This window comes from Eschrichtius robustus, chromosome 10, assembly GCF_028021215.1.
Source record: "Eschrichtius robustus isolate mEscRob2 chromosome 10, mEscRob2.pri, whole genome shotgun sequence".
NCBI lineage: Eukaryota > Metazoa > Chordata > Mammalia > Artiodactyla > Eschrichtiidae > Eschrichtius > Eschrichtius robustus.
In genome coordinates, this window is record NC_090833.1 from 7,212,080 (window position 1) to 7,238,472 (window position 26,393).

The 26,393-nt window shown below is 56.8% G+C and overlaps 1 protein-coding gene across 3 annotated transcripts; it reads right to left on the reverse strand.

Moving 5' to 3' along the window:
• Positions 1 to 26,369, reverse strand: LRRC8A (leucine rich repeat containing 8 VRAC subunit A). Of its 3 annotated transcripts, none has more exons than XM_068551933.1 (5): positions 26,262 to 26,369; positions 23,009 to 23,115; positions 13,861 to 13,903; positions 6,930 to 9,094; positions 1 to 1,901 (listed from the first exon to the last, which is right to left on the reverse strand). In XM_068551933.1, exons 4-5 carry the CDS (start codon positions 9,084 to 9,086, stop codon positions 1,626 to 1,628), a joined length of 2,433 nt encoding a protein of 810 aa, XP_068408034.1. In that variant the 5' UTR covers positions 9,087 to 9,094; positions 13,861 to 13,903; positions 23,009 to 23,115; positions 26,262 to 26,369; the 3' UTR covers positions 1 to 1,625. The 3 variants fall into 3 exon arrangements, with proteins under 3 accessions (XP_068408034.1, XP_068408035.1, XP_068408033.1); XM_068551934.1 differs by lacking the exon at positions 13,861 to 13,903 and adding an exon at positions 24,562 to 24,725; XM_068551932.1 differs by lacking the exon at positions 13,861 to 13,903.
• Between the last annotated feature and the right edge of the window lie 24 nt (positions 26,370 to 26,393).

Sequence of the window (26,393 nt, forward strand, 5' to 3'; positions counted from 1 at the left end):
TACTTTCTGTTATAGATTTATTTGATATTTGAACCGAGTCTACAAGTTCAGACCCACATGTAACAGATTGCTTCATGGTTGTCAGAGGCTAGTGTGCATTATTTCTGAGGATTACATCCAATGACACGACGCAGAAAACACAAATGGACGAGTGCACATAATCATTAAGACGAGACGCTAAAACGTGCCTTAACGTCCAAGTGATCGATCTAAGGTGGGGACCCTTCTAAAGCGGGGACCCCGGTGACTGATCTAAAGTGAGCTGGCTTCCCGCCACCAGGCGCTGAGTGGGCTGCACATGCCAGGCGCCTGGGACAGAAACTGGAACCAGAACCTGGGGACCCTGCCCTCCCCGGCGGCAACCTCCTCACGCGGCCCCGCCTCCAAGTGTCCGTTGTGAAGGACCAGGTGGTGACAGGACTGACGTCAGCGGCTGAGGCCAGTAGTAGCACTGGGCAAACTCGTGAGCGTGAGGTGGGAAAGCAGAGTCCGGGTGAGGGGGCTCCTCTGGGCTCCTTAACACGGCGACAAGGGATGGGGGTGGGGATGGAGCACCGTTCATCCGGGGATTAGCCAACCCGAGTCCCCTCCCTTCTTGGAAGCTCCGGAACATTCCCTTTGGCCAACAGTCACAGAAATGAGAGCCTGCCAAGATACATGGAGGAGAAAGAAAACAAGACACCAAAAACAAGACAAAACAATCCCCGCCCCAGGCGGGGAGAGGAACTACAGACTCCTGGACCAAGGTCACAGCAGATTCGGAAGACATCCTGCAGCCTGCACCCCGGGGGAAGGAAACACAATTCAGTGTCTTGCTGCTCTCCTCAAGGGGAACTGCTGTCCCACCCTGAGACCTCAACTCACTGGCCTTTAGTGTCCTTTTTTTTTTTTTTTTTTTTTTTAGTTTTTTCTTTTTAATACCCAAACCATCAATTTTCAAAGCTTAAAAAAAATTTTTTTTTTTTTTTTTTTTTACTTAAAAAAAAATCTAAACTGCTGCGGCAAACCCCAGGCCTGGCCTCTCCACCTGGTGGCCTGCTTTCCCATGGGCCGTGCCACCACAGCCCAGCCTGGCGCCTCTGGGGTGACCGTCCCACAGCTGGTTCACCCTGGACCGCTCGGCTCAAGGCTGGGTGGGCCCTAAATGGTTTTGAAACCACCAAAAAAAGGAAAAGGGAAACACAGCCCACCCTTCCTCAGACACCCGCCATTGGAACTGAACTTTCTTGGGAATGTATAAGTTATCTGGAGGGAGGGGGTGGGAGGCGGAGAAAATAAATACCAAGAACTAAGTAGGTGTCCCTGGACCTCTGGTGTCGCTAGGCCTCTGGGGCAGAGATGGCCTCCAGGGAGGAGGCCCTGATTGTCCAAATACTGTGCTCAGAGATGGACTACAGGTCTCTGATCTCTCCCTCAGGCGCCTGCCCCGGGGGGTGGGGCGTGAGTCTCGAGGAGAAAGGGGCCAGCCCCTCAGGTTCGGTCCTGTGGCCCAGCTCCTGCCCCGCCCCCACTGACAGGCTGGGCTGGTCGTCAGTCAGGGGCTCCTGGGCTCCTGGGCCTGAGGCCTCCCCAGAGGCCCCGCTGCTGGCTGTTCTGGGCAGCCCGTGCTCAGCGCCGGTGGGCGCTCAGGCCTGCTCCTTGTCAGCCCTCCAGAGCCGCTCCTTCACCTCGGGGGGCAGAGTGTTGAACAGGTCCTCCTCCACCACCAGGCCACTGCGCTTGAGCAGGGGGCACTCGCCCAGCTCCACAGGCAGGCACTCCAGCCGGTTGCCCCGCAGCTCAATCTGGGTCAGGCTGGTCAGCTCGCCCACCCGTGAGGGCAGCGACTGCAGGACGTTGTTGCCCAGGTGCAGGGCCCGCAGCTTCCGGCACTGGAAGAGCTCCGGGGGCAGCGCCTCGATCTACAGGGAAGGAGCAGAGGGCGAAGTGAGGCGGGCGCACCTCGGACCTGGGCCTCTGGGCTTCCCTGCCCTGGGCACCAGCACCTTCTCTGATGCCCATTTCAGCTACCCCAGACCCCAGGGACCAACACAATCTGGGCCCAAGTCTGGCTAACTTTCCCCTGTTCTTTAGGTCTCAGCTCTGCAGTCACTTCCTGCAGGAAGCCTCCCTGACCTCCTGGTAACCTATGGCACCCATGTCCCCTGGACAGCACTGATCCCTTCCGTGGTGAAACTGCTTGATCTCCTGTCACCCCCAGACAGGGGGCTCTGAGAGGGCAGGGCTGGGTGTGCCGTGCTCCCCGCTGTCTCCCAGCGCCTGGCACCCCAGAAGCAAATCACAGTAGCCAGCTACTCCCAATTGCACCCCCTCCTCCACCGCCCAGGGCTCACCAGGAGCCAGGCTGTTGCTCCTGCCGGGTTTAAGAACAATTTATGAAAGCAGAGCAGCCTGCTGAGAAAATTCCATACCCTTAATTGTTGCTGAGAATTGGGGAGAGCTCACCAATCACTTCCCCTTCCTGGGCCTCAGTTTCCTTACCTGTCAAGTCACAGGCTGATGGTGGGTGCGGGGAACCCAGTGTTGGCCCTTCAGAGCCCCCTCCTTCTGATTTTGCAAAATTTGAATAATGGGCAACACCCACATGCCACTTACTACAGGGCAGGTTCGCTCTGAGCGCTGATGCTATTAACTCACTGAACCCTCAGAACTACCTGTAAGTACTTTGTAAACACTCTTTCCATTTTACAGATGGGATAACTGAGGCCCTGAAGGAGCCAGCCTGCCTAGAGGTTCATAGCTGGAAAGTGGTGGAGCCAAGATTCGAACCTGGCTCAACAGTCCGTGCTCCAACTGTCCACAGTGTTGATGGTGCAGACTGGGTGGGGACCTGCCGTGTCTCCTGCCACACGGGAAGAACCCCATAAAAGCCAGCTTCCTCCCCGCCCTCCTGTGAGCAATCAGCTACAAACACGAGCTCTTACTGAGCCTATTTTCCTACAACCACCTCCTTCAGATATAGTGGGCAGGAGGGACCCTTCCAGCAGGGCAGGAGCCAAGGGACTTGGGCCCGAGCCCATGTGAGGGTGACGGGGAGCTTGCTCTGTCACCGTCCCCATTTTCCCGCTGAGAAGGCAGAGGCCATGCCATGAGGGACACTGTGACTGTTTTAAAGGGGACTCCTGACCTGGGGCTCCAACGTGGCCCAGTGGTCAGGAATGGGGCAGAGGTGGCTTCCAGGTCAGCAGGGACATGAAGGTGAGAGGGCAGATGGGAAGCGGGCTCTGGCAGGACGGAGGGGCCAGAGCCTCCCAGAGACCCCACTGCGCCCGACACTGGCCTCCTCTGGTGACACAGACAGTGGCCAGGGAGCGGGAGAGGCTGGACCAGCAGGTGGCAGAGCTGGGGCTCACATCGGAGCTCTCCCCCTGACACGTCCCCTCCCCGGAGCACCCCCCGGCCCAGCAGCGAGCTCTTTCCAGGCGCACGGAGAGAAAAGAAGGTGCCTTCGGTGGCTCATTGCCCCACCCGGGCCACTCCTGTCCTTCCTCGTGAGGTGTGCTCGTGCGCTGAAGGTGTGAAGTCGTTTCCCGTCACCCCAATCCCGCCCTCTCCCACCTCCTCAGGGACCTCAGCGGCTCCCCCATCAGCACTGGCTCCCCCTCAAGTCCACCTGGTCTTTGAAAAAAAGACAACCTTCCCAGGAGCCTCTCCAGGCTTCCCAACAAACCGTTTGGAAAGACGCCGTCTCTCTCCTTGGCCCGCCGTGATCTGGCTTCTGCCGCTGCCCACCCTGGAAACTACCTGGCCAGAGCCACCAACGGTCACTCCTAATCCACTGGACATGCATCTGTTCTCCTTTCACCTGACTCCCCCGTGGGCTGTGTGCCCACCCGCTCCTGCCTGGCCCTGCTCTTCGCCGTCCATCCCAAAGGCTCGAGCCAGACTCCCCTTCCCTCCATCCTTTCTCCCGTGACCTCATCGAGGACCCGTCTTCACCCAGGAGCCTGGGGGGATGACTCCTTGAGCTTCAGGCTGACTCAACCTGGTCCCTTGGATGTCCCAACATGGGACCTACGCTCTCCTCTCTGAAAACCTGTGCCTTGTCCCAGACCTGGCCTAAATGACCCTCCAGCTACCCAGGCAGCCATGTGAGAAAACTCGAGTCACGTCAGACCTCTCTCTCCCCACATCCAATCCCGCCCACGTCCTGTGGATTCCACCCCCGAAGTCTCCCCCACATCCGTCCGTCCCGCTATCCCTGGCAGCCTTTGCCAGTCCAGGCCTCGCCCCCGCCTGACAGCTGCCCACGGGCTTTTATCGGCTCTTGACCTCTCATCTTGCCCCACCCCCAATACCCTCGAGTTGCAGCAGGAGTGAGCTCTCTAAATTCCAAGGCACCATATTCCTTCGTTGCTCAGTCAATGGGAATTCGGTGAACGCCTTGCTCCACGTCAGGCACTGGACGAAAGAGCCAAGGTCCTTGTTGTCAGAGGGTCGAGGGAAGGGACGTGAGACAGATTATCTGAAACCAAGTGGGAAGAACAGGATGCTCTGCAAGCCCTGGCCTCAGGGGAAAGTCCAAATTCCAGGGGCTCAGCTCACCGCTCCTCCCCCTGGGCTCTCAGTTCCCTGTGGACAGAGCCTCCTAGACTCTCCCTTTCCTCTTCACCTGGCTAACTCCTCCTTGTCCTGCAGGGCCAGGTGAGATGTCCCCTCCTCCAGGAGGCCTGCCTGCCCTGGGTTAAGTCTGGGTTGAGGCCACTCCTCTGTGCCCCAGCCTAGTCTCGTCCACTGTGCTAACTGCTGGTTGCCTGTCTTTCCCTGAGAGGTGAGCTCAGGATGGGCAGCCGGGGGCTTGTTTGTTCCTAGGTCCCCAGCTCCCTGCTCCACACTAGGAGCGCTCAAAAAACATTCACCAAATCAACGAACGAATGAATAACCAAACAAGTGGATGCCCACTTATCGAGGTATTCGTTAACATGAGTTTAAACCTAAGAAAACAGAGGCCGAGGGCCTGAGCCGGGCCACGCTTGCCCCTGCCTGTCCACTCACACAAAGCCCATAGCCCGGGGTGGCTCAAAAGGAACTGCCAGGCCCAGAGGGAGGAAGGGGGGGCGGGGCTCCTGCCTAAAAGGAGGAGCCTGACTAGGACTGGCCCAAGTGAACTTCTTTCCCTACAAAGGCCTCTGGCATTCCAGCGGGCGGGGACAGGACATGATTAAGCACTGTGCTGAACTGGGTGTCAGAGGGTCTCCTGCCTCGGGACAGCGTGCCTGCCCCCAGCTCTTCCTGAGGGGTGACCTCAGCCAACAGGCATGACCTGGCAGCCAGGCCTGGGGTGAGGAGCTGGGGGTGGGGACAGGTCGGGAATCGCACCCTCCACCCTCCACTGGCTGGCAAGGCCCATCAAGACCTGGTGCCCACACAGCTCCCGGGACAGAGCGGGCACCATGAGGGGTCCTTGGGATGCCCAAGTCAGCCCCAACTCCAGGGGCAATCTGGCCCTGCACTGTGCTCTGGGGGAGCCACTTGGTCCCCCTCAACATGCTAAAGGAGGTGTGTGTTTGTCCTATGCTCCCCAAATGGGGCTTCTCCCCAGGAGGCCAATTTTCCTGACTGGTGGGCCTGTCCCAGGCCCTGGAGGCAGATTCTCCAGAGTGAAGCAGCCTGGGATCTGACCTTCACCCCTGTACGTTCTCACACATGTACACAGGTATAATTTGAGGGAGGGAGAAAGGATTTGTCAAAATCTCTGTGGTTTACAGGGAGAGAGGCTTAGGGAAGACGGGAGGGGTTCTGGTGGTCAGAGGTCTGGGGTGCCTGGACCCTCCAATCTGGGTGATGCTGGAGAAGGCACGTCCTTTCCTAGAACGGGGCATTTCAGGGGCTGCCTGCCTCCAGGCTGCTGGAGAGAGCTCCTGCCGGGAGGACTCACAGGATGCCGGGAGCAGGGTGCCCAGCACAGGGTGGACACAGAGCAGGAGCTCCTTAAACCCATGGGGCGGCTTCATGCTGCTGCCGGCAACAGAGGCGCTGGCTGGATTGGATCTCCCTCAGCGTCCCAGCCTCCGGCCACGGGCTTCCATCACCCCCAGCCCCACTGCGAGAGTGTCCACCCTGATACCACCCTCCTCACTGCAAGAGGGTTTCCACTCGGAGTAGGAACAAACCAGGAAGACGTTCTTTCCAATATCAGCCTCCCTGCAGGGCCCCAGCAGGGGTGGGCAGGGCAGGGGGAGGTCCCCCCCCAGCAGCTGTGGCTTTGTTTCCACGGCAGAGGCCAGGCCACAAAGCCACAGGACCACCTGCCCTCAACCCCCACCTGCCTGCTTCCGCGGAGGGGCCCTTGGGTGGGGGGCTTGTCCAGACAGGCAAGGGGCTGGTGCACAGGAGCCGCCAGAGGTCTCGATCGTCTCCCAGGCGTGGCCTCCAGTACCGCGGGCTCACAACGGTTTGCACAATTTCCTCTCCAGAAAGGCAAGTGGTAACAAACCAGCCCTACCTAAGCCCAACTCTGCCCTCTGCCACCCTCAAAACGCAGAGGGGAAAGGGTGTGAGTGGCGCTGGGAGTTGCACCAGTCACCCACAAAGTTTCTGTCCCTGTGGGCCCATCCTGGGCTCCAAATCTGGTCCAGGACAAGCTGAGAAAGACACTGCAAGCTCCAGGCTAAGTCCCACCTCCCACGACCGAGCTCTGAGAGAGCAGGGCAGGCCGTGGACCTCCTGCCCGTGCACATCACTGCCTTCGAGGAACCCGCCCAAGGCCACCTCGGGGACAGGCCCCGCCTGACCACACCATCCCTCCTGGCAGGTGAACTCTGCCACGTTCTGCGGCAGAGACGGCCTCCCAACCCCACAGATTCTGATTCAGCAGGTCTGGTCCGGGGCCTGGGAATCTGTATTTTCACCCAGCTCCTCCCAGGGGGTCCTGGGAACCACAGCTGAAGACTCCACACTCAGGAGCACCCCCGCCACGGGCCACTCACCCGGTTGGCCGTGACGGCCAGGTTCTGGAGGTTCTGCAGGAGGCCGATGTCAGCGGGGAGGAAGGTCAGGTTGTTGTGGCTGAGGTCCAGGTAGCGCAGCTTGCGGCAGTAGAAGAGCTGGGTGGGGATCTTCTCGATCTTGTTGCGGTTCAGGTAGAGGCGCTCGAGGTTGGTGAGGTTGCCGATCTGGATGGGGATGTAGGCGATGTGGTTGTACCACAGCTTAAGGCAGGTGAGGCGGTGCAGGTGCTGGAAGCTGATGATCTCCTCGATGGTCTTGAGGTTGTTGTCCTTGAGGTCGATCTCCTGCAGGTTGTGGAGGCTGAAGATGGAGTGGGGGATCCGTTCCAGGTCGCAGCGGATCAGCTCCAGCTCCGTCAGGTTGGCCATCTTCTTGAGGCTGTTGAGGACGATGAGCTTGGTGCCCTCGTTGTTGATGGACAGCTTCTGCAGGTGCACACCCACGTCCGTGACCACCTGCGGCAGCTTGCTCAGGTTGCTCTTGAGCCGCAGCACCTTGAGCCGCTTGAGCTCGCGCAGCCCGTCGATGACGATGTAGCGGTTGTTCTCCGCGCTCAGGTTGCCTGTCAGGTGCAGCTCCTCCAGCGTCTTCAGGCTGTAGATCCACAGCGGGATCTCCTTGATGTCCGTGAACTTGATGTGCAGCGCCCGCAGGTTCTCGCGCAGGAAGGCCAGGGCGGGTGCCTCGATCTTGGCGGCCGTGTGGTACAGCCACAGCTCCTTGAGGCCCGTGAGCTGCGCGATGCTGGGCGGGATGGTCACGTCGGGGATCAGCTCCAGCTTCAGCACCTCCAGCTCCACCAGGTCGAACACGGTGTCGGGGATGCCGCTGAGCATGAACAGGTGCAGCTCCAGCTTGTCCTGCGCGTTCTTGGTGAGCCGCTGCCGCAGTTTGTCCAGCGTCCACTCGTTGTTGAGGTTCAGCTGCCGCAGCTTGTTCTCACTCACCTCCGACAGGAAGACGGCAAAGCGCTTGGAGTAGAGCGGGTCGTACTGGTCGATGAGGTGCAGCATGAAGGCGAAGTCATTCTTGACATCGGGGATGTCGCTGTAGCTGCTCTCCTCGCGGATGGACTCGAATGAGTACTTCTTGAGGGAGCGCCGGAGCATCCACCAGAGCGTGTACATGCAGATGAGGCCATAGAAGATGACCAGGCTGATGTAGAAGGATGCCAGGATCTTGAAGAGCGTGGCCAGGGGGTGGGCGCACCGGTACGTGCGGTAGCCCGTCAGGCTCTCGATGTCCACGGTGCAGTCCACGTCGAACTTGATGTTGTGCACGTAGTAGACGGTGTAGCAGATGATGAGGATGAATTTGATCACCTTGATGATGGTCTGCCGCATGTAGAGACGGTACACGATGTCCCCCTCCTCCACGTGGGTCCGGAACTTCTTCACCTTCTCGAACAGCGCCTTGGCCTGCTCCCCCTCCTTCTTGTCCAGCACGCCCGTCTCCGAGCGGTCCACGATGCCCTGCTCGATCCGAGACTTGGTTCGCTGCAGCATGGGCACGGTGGCCTCCACGTCCTCGCTGACCGTCGACGACTTCTTGTCCGTGGAGCCGTTCATCTTGCTGAAGGCCGGCTTGGGGTCGCTCTCCTCCACCACCGTCTCCGACAGGGCTCGCGTGGTCCAGGGCGAGTCGAAGCACTTGAGCAGGATGGACACAAAATGCTCCAGCTTCGAGCTGGTGCGAGGGAACTTGAACCAGAAGTTGCTGCAGGCCAGGAAGATGAGTGTGTGCAGAAGCACCAGGTAGGGGAAGTACTTGGCGAACCAGTGCAGGCGGTTCTCGTAGCACACGGCGTCCACATAGTTGTACTGGTGCCGGTCCAGGTCATACTTGATGCCCGTGGGGCCAGCGTCGGGGGTCGGCAAGATGGTGGAGTTGGGGTAGCGGGGCTCTGGGCCAGGGGCCGCCCAGCCCCGGAACGAGTCGTTGCAGGAGTCCTTGGTGACCCACTTACACGGCAGGCAGATCATCTTGTCCTGGGTGACCTGCAACGTGCCGCCAAAAACCGCGATCATCAGCATGACAATGGAGATGTAGTCGGTGAACACATCCCACCACGGCTTCAGGATCCGGTACGCTGGCTGCGTGTCCGCAAAGTAGCGGAGCTCTGTCACCGGAATCATGGTTCAATCTGAAAGGGACCCACGGGAGGGAGTTACTGCAGGGTGGCCTGGCTTTCTGAGACCCGGGGGTCAGAGGCAGGAGACAGTGGACCCACTGTCCAAAATTCTACCTCAAGTCTAGCTGTGAGTCACACTAGCTGGGCAACACTCATGGGCCAGCCCACGGATCGGCCTCTGTCCGGGAACCATATGGTCACCAGGTGGCTGGGAAACCACCAGAGGGAAGGCAGGCAGCCTCCCCATTCCACAGACAGGAAGGCTGAGCACTGAGATCCAGGCCACGCTGACAGACCGCGAAAGCAGCCTCACAGGGACCCCCACGTTTCAGCAGGAGCATTCCCGAATTCCTGTCTAGACTCCATCCTGTTAATGATCAGACCAACCAGAGGGGCTAGTTGAAAACTTCCAGTTCACTCGGAACCAGCTGCCACGAAGCTGCGCCACTGGTCCGAAGAGATTTATTCAAAGTGTGAGAAAAGCCAAATGCAGAAGAGGGGGCTTAGTGTGAACTCACTTTTTTTTTTTGGCTGCGCCGCGCAGTATGTGGGATCTCAGTTCCCTGTCCAGGGGCCAAACCCGTGCCCCCTGCAGTGGAAGCCCAGATTCCTACACACTGGGCAGCTGGGGAAGTCCCTAAATACCTGTGTTTTGATAAATGGGTCTGTTTCTGTTGGGAGAGGCACAAGGGTGCCCAGGTTATGGGACGGGGCCACATTATTTTGATTACCTATAATATTAATAGTGACAACAGTAACAAGTACTTCATAAAACAGGGCCTCCCTGCAAACACCAGATGCTTCCCATCTCATCTTCCTCGGGCACGCCGGGACGGGTGAGGACAGGAGGAAAGCAGACCTAGACCCCTTGAGGGAATAGGGGTGCTCAACAGAGAACGTGTGCCAGGCACCGGGCTGGCCCTTACCATGGAATCCTCCTCGTGGGGTCCCTTTGACATCCAGATGCAGGGTCTATCTTTGGCCCCATTTCGCAGATGGGACGACTGAGGCTCAGGGGAGTCACCTGCCCAACGTCACTCTACTGCTCAGGGCCAGAGCCGAGATCCAACCCAGGCCTGTCCCTCCACCTCCCCACTTGGGTCCTCACCACTGCACAGGCTCGCTGCCCACCTGCCCAAGGCCCCACGCAGGGCAGGGCCGAGAGACGGAGCCCAGGAGTCCAGCTTCCCTGCCCGCCCGGGGTTCCCAGAGCTCAGGTCACCGCAGGGCCAGCAGACACCACCACCTGCCCTGAGCCGGCGGCTCCAGCCCAGGGGTCAGCCCTCCTGGTGAGGCCGGGACTCACAGGCCAGGGTGAGAGCCTGCCCCACAGGAAGGCCCGGGCCCCCTAATGACCAGCTGGCTCCTCACACCACCCACACTCCTGGGCAAGCAGCCGTCCAGGGGAGGGCCTGCTGAATCACGCAGCCGGCCCCCAGCTGAAAGACACCCCGACACCCCTCCCTCCCTTCCTGGCTCCCCAAGTCCACATCCAGGCAGGCACCCAAAGATCGGGGACCGGAAGGTAGGAGGGGCCAGGACAGAGGGCCCAAGAATGTGCAACAGCCTGCCCCTGGAGAGTCCAGGATGAGACTGCCAGGGCAGGATGCCAGACGCGGGGGGTGGGGGCGGCGGATGGCCAGGCAGGATGTGGTGGCAACCTCACTGCTCCGGGGGAGTGGGCATGTCATGTACTGGAGAGCACTCAGCCTCTCACGGTGAGGAGCTGTCTCCGGGTCCTGCTGTCCCGGGGCTTTGCTTATGTCGCCCTCCTAACTCCTTCTGGGTCTGAGGTGGGAACTGTGCACAGCTCCGTCACAGGTGAGGGACCCTGAGGCTCCAAGAGGTGGGAGACAGTCCCATCCACCGAGCGTGGCTGGCTCCTCCCACCCCCTGGCCCCCAAACACCTGTCCCGAAGCACGTTCTAAGCTCTCCGTTCAGCCCTTGGCCCGTTCCTCTGTGGGTAATAAATGTGACCACTAAAAGGCCCCTGCCCCAGGGGGCTCTCGGGCCAGTGTGAGCATGTGGGGAGGGGTGGGAGAGACGGAGGAGTGTCCAAATAACTAGACTCGAGTCAGGGCAGGGGGCAGCCATGGCTATGGCAGGAGAGATGGATGCCACCTCCCTGCTGAGAAAGGCTTCGTGCAGGGGACGGTCCTGTGCTGGTCCCCGAGGCTGCCGGTGCCTCCTCAGCCCAGGCCTGCGCCCATGCCACTGTGCCGAGAAGGCCTCAGAGGTTCAGAGGGGCAGAGCCAGGGACCTAGGTCACACAGCTTAGAAGGGCAGGCCTGGCCTCGTGTGGGGGACCTGTCTGGGAGGGGTCACCCTTTAGCTGCACCGTGTTTCTGCCTCACCTCTGCCACCAACTCACTGTGGGACTCTGGACAAGTCACTGCCCCTCTCTGACGGCGTTTTGGGGGAAATCAGGAAAGAAGGTGCAGGCGCCAAAGCCCAGGCTTTAGTCCCCAGGGTGCCAGGGACTGCGCCTTCCCCACGACTGGCCCCCAAGAGGAGACGGCCAGGTGATGGGGGCAGCCCCTCTGGAGTGGAGGTGACGGGGGGCGGGGGGGAGCCAGCAGCCGGAAGCATGTGACCTGTGTGCAGGCCGGGGCTCAGCTGCTGCCTTGGCCTCGGGCAGGGTCCTCTCTGGCTCTCAGCCTCAGGTTCTTCACAAATGCCAGGGGCAGATTCCTTGCAGGGCTGCCCGGAAGAGCCCAGGGGACTCCATGCTTCTAAAGCACTTAGGACAGAGTAGGGCAGCAGGCAGTCTGCACTGGTATCATCAATCTTCAACCTTTCCTCCAGATGCTGCTGGAGGACAAGGGTCTACTGCACACAGCAGGTGCTCAATAAAGGTATCAAGAGAGCGCCTGAGGAGGGATGGGCAAGAAGTGGGGCGGGGAAGGGCGGGGCCTGGGTGGTGGGCAGGGCCACAGCTTCAGATGGGCGGGGCAAGGGAGGAAGCTGAGGCAGCTTTGGGCCCCCTCCCAGTTCCTGCCCAACCGGGAGGGCCCTGGGGGGAACAGCTCCTGTTCTGAGAATGAGGGCCCAGCCCAGAATCCTCAGGAGCCCAAGAGGTGCACACTGTTTTGGCACCCTTTCTTTTTTTCTCACAACAGTTTTATTGTGGTAAAATACACAAAATAAAAAATTTACAATTTTAACCATTTTTAGTGTTTTAACCATAACAGTTCAGTGGCATTCAGTACGTTCACTTTGTTGCGCAACCATCACCAACCATCCATCTCCAGAATTCTTTTCATCTTGCAAAACTGAAACTCTGTCCCCACTGAACATGACTCCCCATTCCCACCTCCCCAGCCCCTGGCAACCACCATTTTCCTTTCTATCTCTATAATTTGACTACTCTAGGTATCTCATATAAGTAGAATTGTACAATATTTGTCTTTTTGTGACTGGCTTCTCTCACTTAATATAATGTCCTCAAGGTTCATCTATGTCTTAGCAGGTGCCAGAATTTCCTTCCTTCTCTAGGCTGAATAATATTCCTCATGCCCATTTTATAGATACGGAAACTGAGGCTTGGGGAGAGAAGTCACGTGCCCAACTTCACACTGCCTGTCAGGGATGAGAGGCCACCTTCAAACCCAGTTCTGGGGTGGAGCGCTGACAAGCAGCACTTCCAGGAAGCCATTCAGATGGAGCAGATCCCAGCTGACAGCTGCCCCAGGGCACACCTGGGGGTGGTCAGGTAAGCACCATAAGGGAAAAGGGGCCTTTTTTCCTAGTTACGGGAAGTTCCCTTTTCAGGAAGTTTCCTGTAGGCAGTGCATTCATCCCTTCCCTGCACTGAGGCCTCCGGTCCTCCGCAGCCAGGACTGCCCCTAGCAGAGGTGTGCAACAGCTTCTCTCCCAGGGCCTCAGTTTCCCCGTCAGGAAGGGAACAGAGAATCTGTCATGGATGTGCCCACATTTTGTATAAGGTGGTCAAGGTACCAAGGGGCACGTGATCCAGGCCTCCGCCCACCCTGACACCTCCCTTCCCACTGGCACCACCACAGACACTCCCTGGTCCTGGCAGTCCCTGCCTACAGCCAACAGGGAGGGAGAGGCGCCTCCAGCAGCCAAGACTTGGTTACCCATCCATAAAATGCACATGGTAACAGATGCCCTGCCAAGCTCTCAGGACTTTCAGGAAGTCACAGGAGTGAGGTTTCCCCGACAGCCTGTGGGGGGTGGATCTCAGGCAGGTGGAGAGCAAGGAAGAAGGGTGATGGGAGCTTGGAGGGAGAGGGCCAGCCGGGCCAGCCTGGGCTCTGCCACTCAGCAGTGGAGTGACGCTGGGCAGATGACTTCACCTCTTTTAAGCCTTAGTTCCCCCATCTGTGGAATGAGGCTAAGACAGATGCAGACCTGGCCCCCGACAGCAATCCTGACTTCAACAGACAGTCGATGGGTAGATGAAAAGAGCGCAGAAGCTGAGCACGAAAGAAGGAAATGGAAGAAGGAAAAGCACCCAAGACGCCTGCCCTGACACCTGGCAAAGGGGCAGAGTTAGGTGGGGCCCGGCACAAAGGAGGCGGGCAGGAAGCAGATCCTGGTCCCTTAAAGAAGCCTCTAGAATACAACAGGGCCTTTTCAGCAGAATAAAGGAGCTCTGTATGTAATGCCATTTTGGAAAAAAGCGAGATCCAGAATAATAAATAAATACAATCCCATGCTGATAAACCCTGACCAACTTGGGGAACGGCTCCCTCTTAAAGTGGGAATAGGAGGCAGGATGAAAGGAAACTGGAATTTTACCAGCATGCCTTACCTTTGTGATTGAAAAGTAGTACAGAATTTAAAATAAATAGAGCCTAGAAGAAAAGAAAGAAAAAAATAAGCTCTCAGGTGGAGAGTTCAGGTGTTCTTTTGTGGCTCTCAGAGGGCAGTCTCCGGAGGGTGATGGGGAGTCGAGGGTGATGGGGAGTCGGGTGGAGTCGGGTCAGATCAGGTCTCTGCCCCAAGAGATGGAGAATCTGGAGAGGATCCTGAATAGAGGGCAAAGATTAAAGGGTTGAAATCGAGGTGGCTGAGAAAGACAAAAAGGCCCCGTGCCCTGCTGTCCTCTGAGCTCCCGTCCAGCTAACCCTCCTTCTTCCAGAACAGATGCATTGTTTAAAGCTACAGACTGTGCCCGCCTGGAGGTCAGGGCTTGACACCCACCAGTGAGGTGGGGTTCACCCTGGCTGTACCAGGCAAACCTCATGGGCAAGAGACCACCAAGGGGTGGGGATGGAGGCAGACGGGGAGCCCTACAGGATGGGGACCACTCCAGATTCATCCCAGTCTCTGTGTAGAGCCTGGAATACCGAAAGTGGAGTAAAGGTTTGCTGAACGGGGCTGAGCCAGGAGGGAGAGGAAGTAGGAGGGAGGTTGGCAGTTGTCAGGGAAAGACTCTAGGACAAAGGTTTAGTCACAGGAACGTTCATCACGGTGTTATTTATACCCCAGGAAAACTGGAAACAATCCAGATGCCTGTTACTGGGTGATTGGTTAAATACCTATTAAATGATCAGATGATGGACTACTATGAAATAATGGAAACAAGTTAGAGCAAAACACTTGATGACATGACAAAATATGTCAAATGCAAAAAGTAGGTAACAAAACTGTGATAGAGTAATAAGCCTCCTGCAATAACTTAGACGTATATTTGAAAAATATTGGCGGTGAGATTAGCCTGCTGTTTATAATCTTTTTCACCCCAAACTTACCTCTATTTTCTAGTGTAAGCATATGTTACTCAGGTAATTAAGAAAAAAGATTTTAAAAAATCAAGATTCCAAAGGATCAAGAATAGCTAAAACAATTCGGAAGAATAACGTGGGAGGAGACTTACCATAAAGCTCTAGGAATTCAGCCAGTGTGGTGCTGATATGGGGATGGATGGATGCACCAGAGGACTGGAAGAGTGAGCCTAGAAACAGACCCCGAAATTTCTGGAAACTTAGACATGACAGTGTCCATGAAAGGAGCGGGCTTAGTTACTCACATGAAAAAAGCATAGCCCCATCTACCTCCTTACAGGAAAATAAATTCCAATGAGTTAAAGACCTAAAGTAAAACTTGAAAATGTTTAAAGAAAAATCTAAGAGACCATCCCGATGTCTTTAAGACAGGGAAGGATTTCTTAACACAAAGAATACAAATCCTTACAGGAAGAGATTGATCTATTGATCACATTAAAGTTAAAATGCATGCACATCGAAGGACATAATAATAAACAAATGAAAAGAACCCACAGACCTGGAGGAGATATTTGCAATAGATATAACTACCAAAGGATTAATATCCAGAACAAATATAGAACTGCTACAAATATATGAAAAAGACAATCCCACAGGCAAAAAAAGGCAAAACATACAGCTAGACAATTCACGGGAAAAAAATACAAAAGGGAATTCATGGATGAAACAATTCTTAATCTTTACTAATCAGGGAATGCAAATTAAGACAGTCACGTGCCATTTCGCTCCCTTGCGATTGGCAAAAATGTTGAACTCTTAAATGAGGAGATAGAATGTATGTATGCATCCTCCAACGGAGCAATTTCGCTCCTAGGTAAAGATCTTAGAGAGTCACTTTACACATACGCGTGAAGCCACAGACAAGAATGATCACTCCGGAGCTGTTCCTAATAGCAAAAAATCAACAACCTAGATGTCCATCAACAGGAGAAAGTATAAATCGCTCTAAGCATCTGGTGAAATGCTAAAGCAGTAAAGTTAGTGAACTTCAGCTACACGTATCAATATGGACAGACCCCAAAACAATGCTGAACCCAAAAACAAGCTATAGAATAATACACACCTTATATAAGGTTTTCTGTAATGTACATATCTAAGTGTAGTGAAGGTATAAACACATGCATGGGGGCTTCCCTGGTGGCGCAGTGGTTAAGAATCCGCCTGCCAATGCAGGGGACACGGGTTTGAGCTCCGGTCCGGGAAGATCCCACATGTCGTGGAGCAACTAAGCCCGTGCGCCACAACTACTGAAGCCCGCGCGCCTAGAGCCCGTGCTCCGCAACCAGAGAAGCCAACCGCAATGAGAAGCCCGCACACCACAACGAAGAGTAGCCCCTGCTCGCCACAACTAGAGAAAGCCCGTGCACAGCAACGAGGACCCAACACAGCCAAAAATAAATAAACACATGCATGGAGAGCCCCAAAACCAAGATGCTAATTTCATCTAGAGAGGGAAGAAAATGGGATTGGGGAAGAGGCTTCAATTGTGCCTGAAATGATTTGAGACAGGGAGAGAGAGAAGGGTGTGTGTGTGTGTGTGTGTGTGTGTGTGTGTGTGTGTGTGTGTGTGTGTGTGTGTGTGCGTGTGCGTGTGTGTGCGTGCGTGTGCGTGAGCGTGTGCGCGCATCTGAAGCAATTATTGCCAAACATAAAAGTCGAACAGAGCTGAGTCCTGGGTACAAAGATATCTGCTCTAGCTTTATAACGTTCGTGTGTGCTTAAACTATTTCATACAAAATTTACCGGAGCAAGCATCTGTTTCTACCCCTCCTGGCCGCTCCTCTCTCTGGTCCTCACACCTGCTGGGCTCAGCCGGAGGCAGCCTCTACTAGATGATCGCCAGGGCAGCAGATTCAGCTCCTCCTTCCAGCTGGCCTGCTCCTGGCGGGCGCAGTGGCACCTGCGGCCTTTGAGGACACTGCAGCATGCAGCATCAGCCCTGCCCGGTCCTGCCCCGCCCCAGGGAGATGCAGAAGTGCGTAGGATGCAGCTAGACCCTTCCCACTGTGCAGCACACGCAGGTGCAGAGAAGCGGGACCAGGTTCCTACGGCAGAACTAGGGCAACCCAGAGAGCCCCTCTCCTCCCCATGGCGGCAGGCAGATCTCGGGGAGTGTGAAGAGCAATAGCTTTAGAACTGGGGAGACATGGGTTCAAATCCAGCTCAAGCATGAAATAATTCCATGACTCCAGGCAAATTATTTAGCCCAAGCCTCTGTTTTTGCAACTTTAAAATAAGAACAGTGCTACCTACCTCATAGATCTGTATACAGTGACCCAAAAGATGTCCAAGGGATATTAAGTAATAATAAAATAAAAGATGTTGACCAGCATATAAAATATATGATCTATCATGTATGATAAAACAATATAAAATGTCACAAAACAACAAATACTTCATGATTCCAGTATGTGGTACTTAAATTTGCTACTTTTGTGAGTAGAAAAAAATACTTGGGAAAAAAACAAAAGACCTCCCTCACCATGTGGTTTCTAAATATTGTAGAAGAGTTTACGAGAAGTACCTGCCATCTATCATGTAAGAAAAAGGTTAGCTTGCCCCTGCCTGCCCTACCCAGGTAACAAACACGCTTCGACAGGGCGCAGGGAAGCAACGCCTCAGGGTGGGTGAGCTCAGACCCCGGGACGAATGACTTTTCCTCTCTAAGCCACAGTTTCTTCACCTGTAAAATGGGAATATTACAGTACCTCAGAGGCTTATTGTGAGAATTAAAAATAACATAATGCACATATTATGGGACAACCCAAGGCCTGGCACAGAGGAAGGTGCACTATACTTATCCCAACCCACATGCCATTGCAGAAACCCACCCAGAATTTAGTGGGGGAAGACACCCAGGAGAGCGCTGAGCCACAAGCACAAATACCTCCAAGCTTCCCCAAGGCCCCCAGCACCTCCCAGGACTTAGAGACCACACTCAATGGCCTTGAACTTCTGGAGCCCAGGCTCAGGACCCCAGGACAGGACAGGACAGGACAGAGAGCTGGCAAGCGGTTCGCAGAACCACCCCTTAGGTGTCCAGCCTGGTCCACGTTGTTGATTTCCTCCTGAAGCTTCTCACAGATGGGGAAAGAAGTCAAAGAAATGACTCGCTGCCCCCTTGGGCGACCACCCAAGCACGCTCCACCCCCATGCTGGCCTGCAGAGATTTGGCTTTCACACCTGAGCACCGGCAGGCAGGCCAGGCTGTGGGTAAACAGGGCACAGAGAGCCTTTTGTCATAGCCCAAATAGAGAGGCTGGGAAAACTTCCCAGGCGGGAGGGAGGGGAGGCAGGAGGCTTGCGCCCCTCACCCCTCCTCTCACCCCTCCTCGTACCTTGGGGAGGCTGTCCCTCCAAGGCTCTCCCAGGGAAGGGGGAAGGGCCACCCCCAAGAGGCCGGAGGAAGACACTGGGTCACGGGTCTTGTCCTGGGAGTGCTCTGGGCCTGTGAATCTGCTCCTCGGTCAGCACCCTGGGGCCTCCTCTGCTCCCAGAGCAGGAGGGGAGGAGAGGGCCCGCTCTGGTGCACGCGGCCCACACCCGCCCCAGCACAGGCACTGCCCTGGAGGTCCCCACACCCAGCCGGGGAGAGTCGGCAGCTGCGGGCTGGGGGGCACCACCTGGCTCCACGCACCCTGCGTAGAAGGGCACACCCTCACTTTCCGGGGAAAGAAGAGGGGAGCCGCCCAGGGTGGGAGGGGGGAGGGAACAAGTTTCAGTTCCGAACTCCTCTCCGTGTGGGCTGGGCCTCCCAAACAGGTTGGTCCTCATGCTCCTAGTGCACACCTGCAAGGGTACTGGCGGCCTCCGGTGGGGGGGGCGAAGGGTGACAGGTGAAGGACACCCACCTGGGGCTTCCCGCAATGGCTCCCCGAGGCAAGCGCTCAGAGGCAGCAGGCCAGGCCTGAGGCTCAGGCCGTCCCCTCACCCCACCAGGCTGGCGTGTTACTGACATGAGCTCCGGGTCACTGACGCGGACTGCGGGCCAGCATTGTGCCTGGCACTTCCTGGGCCTCGGCCCGCAATTTCCAGGAACACAGGTAAGGTGGCTCCCCACTTCACCAGCATGTGACCTTGGGAAAGTCACTTCCCTCCCAGGGCTCTGGTTTCCTCATCCATGAAGTGGCCGCTGAGTCTATTCCTGGTAGGGCGGTGGTGAGGACTGAACGAGGCGGTCCATAGAAAGCGTTTGGCTCAGGGCCTGCCACGTAGTAAGACTCTGTAACGTCAGCTTCTGTTATCATCATGGGATGTTTTATCAGTCCCTTTAGGGGTGTGAAATCTGAGGCCCAGAGAGGTTAACTGACCTGCCCAAGGCCACACAGTTAGAAGAAGATGATGGGGAAGATCACCCAGGTCTGCCTTTCCATTGTGCCCACCTGTCACAAAGGCCAGCAGGTCTCCTGGACCTACCTGGGCACCCAGACCCTGGAAATGCTTCCTGGGACAAGACCCCCATTTCCAGAGGGGTACATGGAATCAAGGTCTCTGCAGGGAACTCTAGCAGGCCATACTCAGGAAACTTTGGGAGGGAGCCCAGCTCTGGGTTTGAGCCCGGAAGCCAGGTGCTGGGTCTGGGCCCATGGGGGGCAGAAGGGCCTTGAAGACAGGCCTTGATCTGCTTTGAACACCAGCGCTGCTTTCCTAGACAGTGTACGAAAAGTGGGCAGGAGCACCCAAGGGAGGCCGCAGACTCATCTGCTGAGATCCAAGGGGATTGGGACCAAGGGGGCCTGGCCGAGGGTAAGCCGTCTGTTGCCTGGCTCTCTGGGCTAGTTGGGGGCTGCCCCCAGGGATTCTGACCCAGGGCACCAGCCGGGAGATGTGACAGAAGGATTCCTATGCCGCCCCACCCGGTCGGCACGTTTGCCAACAGGCCAACTCTGCCGGGGGCATGAGGTTGGCAGTGGCGCCTCTGAGGGTGCCCAGGTGCCATGTGAGAGCCATGGAATTTTACAGCCACTTCTACTCCAGTGGAACACGGCTCCCGGCATGAGGCTGTATCGCAGTGTCTATTTAATTTTGAGGTTTTAAGTCCTCAAGAGACAGTTAAACAAAGAACTTTTTACGAGATGTGAGATGCAGTAGAAACGCGTCAGGAAAGCGCACAGGGAGATGTTTGTGGCTGGGTGTAAAAGCTGTTCTAGAGACCTCATCAGCTCGCACATACACACTGAAATCCAGGGCCTGAGGGAGCCCAGCCGCGCCTCCACACCAAGGGCGAGCCTTCTGGCGGCAGCTGGTGGGGACCGGCGCCGACAGTCGCCCTGGTCAGTGTTGGCCGGCACAGTCGGCAGACCCCCAGCCTCACGACGGCCTGCGGAGTGTCTTCAGAGTGCAGGTTCCTGGGCCCACCCCCCAACTCGGACTCTGGAGGCCTGTGGTGATGGGTCCAGGGGAACCAGCATTTTGAACAAGCTCTCGGGTGACTCTGAAGCACCCTGAAGCCCGAGAACCTAGAGAAAGAGACAAACGGAAGGTGGGGTAGAAAGAGCACAGGCCGCCAAGGCAAACAGACCCGGGTTCGCGTCCCGGCTCTGCCACCTGAACTGTACGACTTTGGGCGGGAGCCCTCGTGCCTCGAGCCCTGGTCTCCTCGCCTGTAAAAGTGACACAACCTCACCCAGGAGGCGGTGGCGGGTAAGATGGCAAACTTCACAGTGACCGGCGCGCCGCCTGGGCTCGGACCGCGGCCACCGTGGACGGGAAGGCTCTGCTGCTGGAAAGAGGGCAAGCAAAGCATCGTCCACCGAGAGGCCAGCTCCCCGGCTCCCACAGGAAGCGGCCTGAAGTGGCCTGTGCCGGAAGGAAAGACTCCAGGAAAGACTGGGAGAAAGAAACAGGGGAGAGGGAGAGGGTCCGGACAGAGAGCTGAACACCGCCAGCCGAGGGATGCGTCTCTGCACAGACCTCACTCCCAGGGTGGTCCCTGCCGAGCCAGGCTGCCAGGCCGGGGGTTCTTCCTGCCGAAACCCGGCCTGAGGTGTCTACGCCCCAGCAGAGCATCTTTAGACCCAGGTCCCAGGGCAGCACCCCCCTGTCCCCCCACCCCATCGCCCTCAAGGCTAAAATCTGAGAGGAGCGTCCAGGGGGACCAAGATCGGGCCGTCCACCAGGACAGCCAGGTGAACGGACTCAGGGCCAGGCTCAGGCCAACGCAACACAGCAGCCCCTGCCTCAAGCAGACAGAGGAGGGCCAAAACCTGGAGGCCAAAACCTCTCAGGCTGGCCCACGCCATTCCTCCCTGGCACAGAGGAGGAATTCTGATCTCAGATAAGTAGGACCTGCTGCTTCCTGCTCATCACTGGCCAGAGACCTCCGCTCAGGCTTCCCCTCTCGCGGGGGGAGGTAAGAGCTCCTCAAAACCAACAGGAAACTCCTACAGGGCAGGGCTGGGGTTTGCTGACCTTGTCCCAGTAAACAGGATAGTCAACAAAATCACACATCAGGCACTTCCCACCCCGTCTGCTGCTGAAAATGCCCTGACAAACAGCTCAAAAACCCCAGAATGGGAAGACAGGGGAGCAGTGGGGCTGGGAGGAACGGGAGCACGTCGGGACCTTCTGACAGGACTCACCCACAACTCTACCCTCGCCTGGGAAAGAGGTCCAGGGCGGACCATTAAATGAAACAGAGCAAGCCGCAAACCAGCAGCTCTAACAGGACTTGGTTTTAGGAAAATAAGCAAATGGTAAAAATACATGTGGGAGAACCTACCCCTCCTCACTCGAATCTCTGGAGATAGAGATCAAGGGAGACTCTCACTTTCTACATGACATTAAAATCAAGACATTATAGGGACTTCCCTGGTGGTGCAGTGGTTAAGAATCCACCTGCCAATGCAGGGGACACAGGTTTGATCCCTGGTCCGGGAAGATCCCACATGCCTCGGAGCAACTAAGCCCGCGTGCCACAACTACTGAGCCTGCGCTCTAGAGCCCGCGAGCCACAACTACTGAGCCCACGCACCACAACTACTGAAGCCCGTGCGCCTAGAGGCCATGCTCCGCAACAAGAGAAGCCACCGGAATGAGAAGCCCACGCACCGCAACGAAGAGTAGCCCCTGCTCGCCGCAACTAGAGAAAGCCCACATGCAGCAACGAAGACCCAACGCAGCCGCCAAAAATAAAAAGCCTAGATGGGAGAGGTGGAGGCAGGGAGCCCTCGGACACAGAACAAAGGACCCCAGCCCAGGATTCCAGGACCTGGCTCAGGTCCCACATCCCTGCCTTCTTCCCGATGAGTTTGGGCAAGTTGCTTCCTCCCTCTGAGCCCCAGTTTCCACGTCTGTAAACGGGGGATCAAGGCCACTCCCTGAGCTTCCACAAATGACCAAAGAGATCACTGATAAGGTTTGTTTTACAAATTATTAAGCAGCTTATACATACACCTGCTATGATTAGGGAACACGTTCTAGGACACCCTGTGCCACCTTCCCTATATCAACATATTTAATCTTCAAAATACCCTAAAGGGAGGCAAGGTGCTAATATTATCCTCTTTCCATAGATGAGGAAACTGAGGCTCAGAGAGGTACACTGACTGGCCCACAATCACTTGTCGAGCATGTGACAGCTGGGGCTCAAACCCAGGTCTGACTACAAAGTCTGGGTCCTAACCAGTGCACGCTCCTGCCTTTGGGAACTGTTTTCCAAAGCACAGGCCAAGGAACCCCCGTCCCCAAAGACGTCCACGTGATCAAATGAGTGTGGGGAAACACGACTTGCTAGCTCCCTCTCAGAGACTCGCCATGCTCTCAGTGAGCTCTGAGACATCCTTCAAGGCTCTGAGAAGTCCTGCAGCACAGACTACAACAAGGTATTGTTCCCGGAGTCACCTGACCACTGTGATCAAAGAAACTGGTGTTCCACAGAACACACCTCAGGAAACGTGGTCACGAGACGGCATGAACAACCACCCAGAGTGACAAAAACCAGGGGTTCGCCATACAAGTTCACGCCAGCCTGACTATGGCAGCCACGTGCTACTCAGCTGGCCACTGAGTCAGGAGAAGGAGGAAGAATTCTGTTTTCTGGCACCTCTGCCCTAGAAGCCCAGGCCTTCCAGCGAGAAAAGCAAAGGGCTGCAGGGACAGAGACACCACCCTTTGCCCTCCAGGCACCTGCTCGGCCGTGGCTGGCCTGGAGGGTGGGGGTCCAGTCCTTACCCTGCGGATGGCTCTGCTATCTGCGAGTTGGCTGTCGGTGCTGAGGCTGGCCCACGTCTGTCTGGGCAGGGTCCTGGCATTCCTTTTGCTCCATGGAAGCTGCCTCCCTACAAGGAAGCAAGAGCTACAGTCAGCAGGGACGTGTGTGACTATCAGCGTTACCTGCTGTGCTGCCGACAGTTTCAGAGCCCCTGCTCGGTGCAGGGCCTGGGCTGGGCTCTGGGGTGATGACAGAGAATCAGATAGTCTGCAGGGGATATGCCAAGGCAACAATTACAACTGGCTCTTGAGAGCCCGGGGCTCTGCTGGGGGGAGCCCGGGCCCTATGGGAACATGGAAGAAGCACTAGACCTAGACTAGTAGGGTCAGGGAAGGCTCCCCAGAGAGGGTGTTGCCTGAGCTGACTGCTGGGGAAGAGTGGGAGTTGGAGAGAGAGCATTCCAGGGAGAAGGACCAGCACATTTGCCTCGAGGGGAGAGAACACGACATCTAGAGCCTGCTGAGTGGTCCTGGCTGGATCTAGGACTGGAGGCGGGAAGTGGCGAGAGGTGAGCTACAGCAGGGTGAGCTGGATCCAGGCAGAGACACACCCTCAACCCAGACACATGAGTTCGACTCAAACACAAAACCCAACCATCACCTATAGTCAAGAAGCATTTAGTGAGCATCTACTACATGCCAGGCACTCTGCTCAGAACTGTTCACAGGAGCCAACAAGACAAGTTAGGAGGGTGGGGAGAGAAGTGTGGTCAGGCTACAGCAGGGTAGGGGGAGTATTTAAACCAGCCAGGCGCTGGGAGTGTGGCCCAGCCATCAAGGAAGGCCAAAGGACAAGGAGGAGTTAGCAGGAAGGGGGGCGGGGAGGCGTGGTTACACAGACAAAGGGATCGTGGAGCCTTTCAGCTGTTTACACCACTGAACATTTATCACACCTACTCAGTTCTAGGCACTGTGCTAGGAGGAAAGAAGCAGGAGATAGTCTCCAGCCTCACAGGGAGACAGTCAATAACCCGGGAATCCCATACAGAGTGATGGCAGCTAGACAGTGAAGCACCTGGGTCTATAAAGGCACAGAAGCCATGGGAGCCAGCCTCTACCCCTACCTCTACCCTCCTTGGCAAAGAGAGGGATACCCACTGAGGCTGGGAAAGCCAGTCACTTGCCCATGACAGAGGCAGGCCCAGAACTCAGGCCTCTGGACTCACTGGCACTGATTCTTCTAACCCTTCCTCTTCCAGGAAACACACGCTGACCACCCCCTACACATTCACCCACAGCTAATGCCTCTTTCCTCTGGGCTGCCTCTGTAATATTTCTAGTATTATGCTGGCCACTGTATCAATGTATTCCTGTCTGCCTCTCCTCCCAGACTGTAGCCAGGTACTGTGTTCTCGTAGCACCATTCCTGGCCCAGACCAGGCACTTACCAAAGGATGGTTGAATGAATGAATGAATGAATGAGTCAAGGGATGGAGAGATGGTATGCTGGGCTCCAGGGCCCCACATCCAACCCACCGGACTCCCCGTGAAAGCCTGTGAAAACCCAGAATCACCTCCACTCTCAGGAGAGTCAGGAACCAGGCCGATCCCTTCGCTCCAACTCCTGCAGGCGAGGTCCAGGCCAAGCCAGCTCCCTGAGTTCTGACCTACTGGGACAATCCTCAGGAGCGTCCACTGTCCAGAAAGGCCATTCGAAGTTTGCAGAGGAAACAGCTTCCTAGTGGGTGTGCCCAAGGGATGGAGTATTTGGTTGAGTTCCGGGGGAAAGTCACAAATATTTCTTGGGCTCTTGCTCTGTGCCTCACAGCCCCCGGAAGGCAGAGGGGCATTAGAGCTAACCCCAAAGAATCTCTAAAACTGGGAAGACAGGGAGGCAGGGGCCAGTCATTCATGCCCCAGCACCTCTCCAAAAGCCAGTCCTCCAGCACTGTCATCTGTCCTTGCCTCCCCTCCTGAGCCAGAGGAAAACTTGACCTTCACGAAGGCAATGCCAGTGTGACTGAGCCGTGGGCACTGCCCATTCCCTCTGAACAAAACTCTCACTCCCCCATCCCCTCCACAGGAGGGATCACCAACATCAGACCTCCTCCTCCTGCCTCCAGTCTGTCTGTCTGCCACTCTGTCTGCTCAAAGGGCAGGATACAGTTCATCAGGGGTAAAAGGTACCCCTAATGGAAAAGGTGGGAGAGACCCCTGGGAGCCTTTCAGCTCCCCCAAATCCTTCCTCCACAATTTAGGCCCAAATTCCCTTTCCCGCACCAAGCTCTCTCCCTCCTCATCCTCATACCTCATCCTCAAAAGGCTTCCGGGGGTAGGGCAGGAGAAGAGCCCTCCGGGGAGCATGGTCACCAAGGGGCGGCCCCACCCTTCCAGCCAAGTCCCCACCAGGAGGAGGTTGCCAGCCACCCCCCCACCCATCTCTCCTCCTTTCCAAAAAAGGCAGCATATGCATCAGCTAAGAACCAGCCCAATCTTGGTTCAGTCCAGTCCAGACCAGGGGAAAGAAGCAGTCAACAAAAGGAGCAGAATCATCATGAACCTCAAGAACCAGCGGCTATGCTGCTTCAGCTGGGGAGCCAACTTTGCTGGGTCTCCAGCCCAGACCGCATCAGACCTGGCTCTCAGGCCCATCTGGATGCACAGGACACCGGCAGGGTCCAGAGCCTCAGACCCTGGACTGGGCTTCCCAGCAACCCCAGCCCAGACAGGCCCCACGAGCCTAGCCAGGGATCTGCCCCCAAGTCAGGGCACAGTTCCAGCCCAGTCAAGAGGAGGGAGGGGTGTAAGGGAAGAGGAGGGGGCCAGGAACCCAGGAGAAGAGAGCAAGGGGAACCTTTGAAAACAGAAAAAAAAGCTGCCAAGGAGAAAGCTCAGAGGTGGAACCTCTAGTAAGGGGGGCGTGTGTGTGCGGAGGGGTGAGGATCTGGGGGAACCCAAGGGATGACAAGAGGACCTGGGGAGCCGAGGCGGAAACTCCCGGTTATGTAGAGCGCAGGGAGGCACTGGGGTGCCTGGGAGGGGGCTCGCGCGCCGCGGCACCAGGGAGAGGCGGGGGGGCCCCGGTGACCCGGCGGATGGGGAACCCGGAGGTAGGCCGAACTGAGCTGCCGCGGGAGGCCCCCAGGGAGCCGGCCCCGGCGGGCAGAGCCCAAGCTACCCAGGGTGCCCGGGGCCGGGCAGCTGGCCGGGGACGTACAGGAGTGGATTTCGATAGGTGACAGCTCGCACCCCCTTCCCCACCCCACCCACTCACCTGGGCCCGCCGCGCGCGGCCGCCCAGCCGGCCGCCCCGAGCGCCTGCTGCTCTGTCCCGCCGCCAGCCGCTGCGCCCCTCCGGCGCCTCCTTTTGTTTGTCCCTCACTGCACCACTCAGCCTCCTCCGCCC

Bases quoted from the DNA above. Each gene is read 5' to 3' on its own strand.
- LRRC8A (XM_068551932.1), bottom strand. From the start codon at position 9,086: ATGATTCCGGTGACAGAGCTCCGCTACTTTGCGGACACGCAGCCAGCG. The intron at 1,902-6,929 runs GTGAGTGGCCCG...CCTTCCCTGTAG, and splicing joins TGGCCGTCACGGCCAACCGG to ATCGAGGCGCTGCCCCCGGA.